Raw genomic sequence first — 6,000 nt, forward strand, 5'->3', positions numbered from 1 at the left:
GTATGTTAAGACCATTGTCTACCAAACACCTGTGCAAGGGTTGGATGATCTATGATAAAGAATTATCAATGCATGTGCATCTGTGGTATGCCAAACGTTGCACAACGTATGCATTGAGGTTGAGTACCGACTTGATGTTTGTCAAGCCACCAAAGGAGCTCACATTGAGATATACTGAGGCGAGTACTGCAATTTTCTTTTGCTTATCATAAAATTCTATGATTCTCTCTTCCAAATAAATGTAATCGGACATTTCTATCACCAACGGTTGCCAAGTTATTCAAATTTCTTATTGGTATATTTTCAACCGGACGCACTGTATATTACTTGTTTCACATCAGAATATGAATTATTAGGCTCTTCATTATTTCTATTTTGAATTTTCTTCCACCTACTTACTACATGTTCTGTATTAAAATTTACACTGTTTGTATTTATTTGTTGTTATTCTCTTATATCATTTACTATGTTACAATTTTAATATTCTTACCTCAACTAGCCTAGGGCTAATAGACATATTGGTTTATGGGTAAAATTACCAACAATTTTGCCAATCTGGTACATTCTATAAATAGCCTGTAATTGAATAAATGGTTTCAACATTTTGTTATTGTTTTTATGTATCTAAAGGTATAACTGGTTTTGTACAGTAAATTTCCAAAACACGTAATTTCTAAGGCAAAATGTATTGCAGTCACCTGGTTACTGTTCGACAATAGAAGACCCATCAAACTAAAGTAGGCAAATCCAAATGTCAAGAAAAATTGTACAAACAACTCAATGGATTTCACATCAATATTTTGTTTGTATGCATTTGGTTGATTCTGTTGTTCACTTTTTACTGCAGCAGTGCTCGAAGTGTAGGAGAATCATGGGTGGATGCTATCCCCCAGCTAAGAAAATTTTCATAAAGCATTCCCCCTCTCCCCAGCCTGGTTTCATTGCATAAGAATCCCCCACCTACTGAGTTGTCTCCTTGTTGATCCATACAAGCAGACCCTTCCATCCTTCCAGCTAGGAAATTCCACTTCGAGCACTTCAGCGAGGTGGAATCTGCTTCATCACCATCTGCCTTCTTCTTGTAGTCCAGTGGTTCCCAAAGTGTGTGTCGTGGCACCCTGGCTGGTTTAAAGGGTTGCCGTGAAATGTTCCAATATTTTCATTGAAATTCAATCAATGATATCATTGTTCCAAATATGTGCTTATTTAGTACTTTTTACATACAAAATGTTTCTGAATTTAAAATATATACCGGGTGTCCCACAAGTCTTTCTCTGATTACAAACTTTATAACCGCTATATGCAAAGTAGAAATGTGAAAGTGGTGCCAAAATGTAACAACCTGCAACAAATAAACTTGATTAGTTTTCCAACATTTTGGCACAACTTTCACATCTCTACACTGCATATAGCGGATATGAATAAAGTTTGTAATCAGGGAAAGACTTCTGGGACACCCGGTATATATATTTTTTAACTTAAGGCAAGCAACCTAACCACACTAACAGAGTGTTGCAAGTGTTAGATAGGCCTACATTCTGACTTGGGTGCTGCCTAAAAATCTTGAACACTAAGGGTGTCGTGAAACAAAAGAAGTTTGGTTTGGTTTGAGTTGATGTTTTAAGTCCACCTTGTGCACAGTAAGGCTAATCAGGGCAGGACCTACAGTTTCAAGTGGAATCCGAACCACTATGTGCCTTCACCGAGTATCGAACCTGGGGCCCCTTGATTACAAGGCGACGACGCTACCACAGTGCCATCGGGCAAGCCCCAAAAAAGTTGGGGAACCCCTGCATGTAGTCATTACACTATTTTGTCACTTAGACTCTTTCAGTAAGCTTATGTTGTCAGTGGTTGCAACTGATGCACTTGTACTGGACATGCATTAATTAAAGAGGTGGATACTCATTCACTGTTGCCACAGAACATTTTCCATTTAATATTGGGTTAGTAGAATAGTGTTAAAAAATTGATGCTTGTCAGTATCGGTTAATATTCCAATTGCTCCATTTCTAATATCTACTCAAGCCAGTTCAAATTAAATACAGCATGTCCCAAAATGATTAACAGTGTTTCATAGTCGTTTAATTTCCCTTATATGTGGGGTACAAGGCAAAGCTTACATGGGAGTAAACAACAATTCAACAAGTTTACATAGTGTACCTTATAAGTGTTCAATGTGAGCACCTTTTATGACACGGCACACATCCATTCGGTAGTACAATTCTTCCCAAACATGGGTCAGCATGTCTGAAATGATAAGTTGAATCTTAAAAAGTTGTTTGAAACTTATTAAACCATCGATGAATGTTTTTATCTGGCAGAGGACCACTTCCAAATCTCCGTCGAAAAGCTCGCTAAACGGAAACAGCAGAACCACACCTTGCAAATTCAATGACACACAAGGACTTCTGCACGGGAGTTGCCATCTTGTAATACACCTATGGCACTGTAACTGATGAGCGCTCAGGGTAGCAAACTTCCACAGCAGTTCGTATCATACATCTACAATGCAAAAATTCACGTTCGTTTGTTGCAACTTACCAACTACTTGAAATCCCGATAATCATTTTGGGACATGGCGTACATTCGTTATCCTGTAAGGTTAATAATCTTCTCGTGCAGCATTCTATTGAATTTTCCTTTGTTTCAGCGAGCCCTTTATTTTATTACAGGCCTAGCATTGTTACAGTTGTAGATAGAAGAGGTAATGGAGCATGCAATAACCAGTGGAAAAACTTCAGTGGATTTCCTGAATACACGCCCAGCAACTTTGAAGAGATTGCTGCTCTCAGAAACAGTCAGAGATTTAATGCCATTAACGGAAATGATCCCACAAATGAACAGTTTCAACCTGTTCCAAACTTTGGCTCCAAATGGCGACAGCCCAGCACAGATAGATTCAGCTCAAGCAATGAGGAGAGGAAGATGTTATTCAGGTGCAAATCCTGTGGCAATATCTTGCCAATTGGACCCCTAGGAAGAAACAAGAAATGTGACTTCTGCAATGCAGAACAAGGCAACGCAAATCTGCAAGCTGTGCCACAGCAACAGGCCTCTCCACAGTATGGAGTCGAAAGTGCATGGATGTCATGCAACAGAGGAGAACAGATTTTTGGGAATGAATACCTAGAGCGACCGTGTCAAACTGTTATGCGCAGAAAGGATACCAGAGGTGGCACACCTGTGCCGATACTTGGCAGAAAATTTGAGAACCAGCAGAATGCTAGCAGAAATCTGCACATGCTTCGTAACTATCGCTTTAATCCTGTCATGCCTTTCATATGCCACATTTGCAGTGAGAGCTATTTCAATAAAGTAATTCTTGAAAATCACATCAGAAATGTGCATGGACTACACTGAATGAAGAAAACTGCATTGAGGAGAATGAATAACTTGAAGAATATTCAAGCCAATGTTAATTCCTGCCATTAATAAAATAAAAAAACTCATAGATGAATGCACAATTTTCAATAGAAACTTTTGTGGATAGAATTTCCCACTTAGTGGAATTCACATTTATATGTGAATTATTTTTATATATAATTTATTTACAAGTGCCTTTTAAATATACATATGTATATATCTTGATGCAAATGTCCACTATGATTGACTATTTGTTGTTTAGATGCTGATAGATCTGTGATAATGTGGGAAATGTGTGATATAACATGTACAATGCTCATGTAATACAGTAAAATGGTCTATGGTGTATTTGAGTAATCAGCCATTATTTTGTCTTTATAATAATCATTGTGGATGCTAAAAACCACATCAAAAGATTATCTTTTATATTTTAAATGTGCAAAAAGTTTTGAGTTTTATTACAGAAAGTTTACCAAGTTGACTTATCTTAGAAACTAGTTTTTGTTAGTTTGTAGTATTAGCAAACATTCTGAAATGTGATGCTGTTGTGAGATTTAACGTATTTAATTCTGAGATGTGAGAATTGTTTGGATGACAGACAGTGGAATAATAGTACAAGTTGTTTAGGGGATTAGTATGCTTAAGATTAATTGTAGGCCTATAGGCTTGTAGCATACAAAATAATACACACATATGAAAGACATAATTTTGAAATGTATGTGATAATGATAATGCAATTATATTGCTAGAATTTGTTGCAAAGTTGCTATAAGAAGATCGTTTGTCTTCTTCTTTTTGTTGAGATTGAAATGTTCCTCAGTATTTGTTTTAAAGCAGCCAGTTTCACAGTATTAATTAAGGCTGTCATAATTTGATGTTTTAGTGTTTGTGAATATTTTGAATAAATATATTATTTTGCAATAATTACAAAAATAAGATTTTGTTTGAATATAGGAACCTCGCACTTGTCAGCAGTTTGTGAGAGCTGACATGATCCTTTAATGTACAACAAAATGGTGCTGTATTAAGTTTTTATACTAAAATTAAGTAAGTTTATATTAAGAAGTATTGTAATAGTTTTGTAAAATGTACCAGTGGAAATTATAATACATAGTATGATCAAAATATATATGTGTATTGGAACTTATATTTCACAATTAGCTTAGTTGAACTGTTGAATTCTATGAAAATTTAGTTCTGAATTTTACACCAAACCGAACAAAATGGTTTAGCATATACCTGGTTAAATGATTAGTCTCAATACACTTAAATAAGTGAATAAAGGCAAGCAGTTGCATATTATTAATTAGATATGTATTAGGTATATTGATACTTTCAAATATTAGAAATATTTCATTGGCTGTAATACTACACAGGGTTTTCGGTCACATGTCCATGGAAAAATGCATGAAAATCATGCAATATGTGATGTTTGAAATCTGTGCAATATGAGCATGGTATAACATTTGCTATGCGTTAATATTTTGTAAACTCTTGACTTTTCCAAATTAGCAATTTGCATAATAGTGTTTAGTTGTGAAACACTACATTGTGTGTTAAGAAATTAGTGAAAGAAAGTATATCTTAGGAGAAAAACTACAAGTCACATGAGTATACAAATTAAGATGTATTTTATTGTGCAACATAATTTAATACATGCACTTTATATGGTTACAAAACTATGCACATATTTTTGGCTTTTTGATATAAAAATTACTTTTTTTTTCAATACCATGGTTTTGGTACAAAGTAAAATTGTTACTTGCTTATGTGATCCCACATATTCTTTATTTGTTTCCCAGTGCTAGTCTGTTTTCATATAATTTGTTAATCATAAAAATCATAATAGTATTTCAAGTATCCAGATGGAAAATTGACAATTTAAGAATTTAAGTGTATGTTTTGTTTTGTTCAACATATCCAAAAATATTCTAGTTTGTATTAACTATTCTAAGAGGTTGAGACTTAAATATATATATATATATATATATTTACATTCAAATCATATTTTATCAAATAACTTTTGTCTGTACCTTTTTTAAGATAAAAGTTCCATATGTATATAAATGTATGTATACAACAACATGGAAGTGTTGCTCAGGTGAGAAACATATTTTGATCTCATTGTATGTATTTTTTGGTGCCTTATCAATAAATGCAGTAGTGTACAATTTCATCTCTCTAGTTTTAATTAGTTTTTCTGAAGTGATAAAAGACAGAATAATTAATGTTTAATCAGCAACTCTGATACCTTACCTTTAGCACAGTCAGATGTACAAGTATTACTTGGCAACTCTTATTAATTTTTCTCTTGCATTCTTCGTTTTTCAAGTCTGCTTGTTTGGACTTTTGTTTCAATGCATGAAGCTCTCATACTCTACTCATAAGGCAAAGAGAATAAAAATTGCACTGAACGATTTGCTTGGTAATAATTAAATATCACACTATACACACAAGCACTCAATTTTATAAAATGAAATGAAATAGGTGAGGGAATAAGTACAAACAGCATGTCAGACAAACAAATTCTTACTAATGGAATGGTGAGAATTCCAAATTTGAGGGGTGGATGGGGTAGTTTGTGGGCAGATTGGATGATTTTGGATAACAAAACAGACCATCACTAAACTGTTA

General features: G+C 34.3%; 1 protein-coding gene across 4 annotated transcripts in view; it reads left to right on the plus strand.

The window, feature by feature from the left end:
- Window positions 1-5,392, plus strand: part of LOC145994323 (uncharacterized) — a 53,828-nt gene extending 48,436 nt beyond the window's left edge. For all 4 annotated transcript variants that reach the window (XM_083130429.1, XM_083130428.1, XM_083130430.1 and 1 more), the window contains one exon: window positions 2,676-5,392. In XM_083130429.1, the coding sequence (XP_082986555.1) occupies window positions 2,676-3,363 (688 nt within the window). In that variant the 3' untranslated portion in view covers window positions 3,364-5,392. The remainder of the gene's footprint in view (window positions 1-2,675) is intronic.
- The last annotated feature ends 608 nt before the right edge of the window (window positions 5,393-6,000 follow it).

This window comes from Lepisma saccharinum, chromosome 10 (assembly GCF_977018435.1).
Source record: "Lepisma saccharinum chromosome 10, izLepSacc3.1, whole genome shotgun sequence".
NCBI lineage: Eukaryota > Metazoa > Arthropoda > Insecta > Zygentoma > Lepismatidae > Lepisma > Lepisma saccharinum.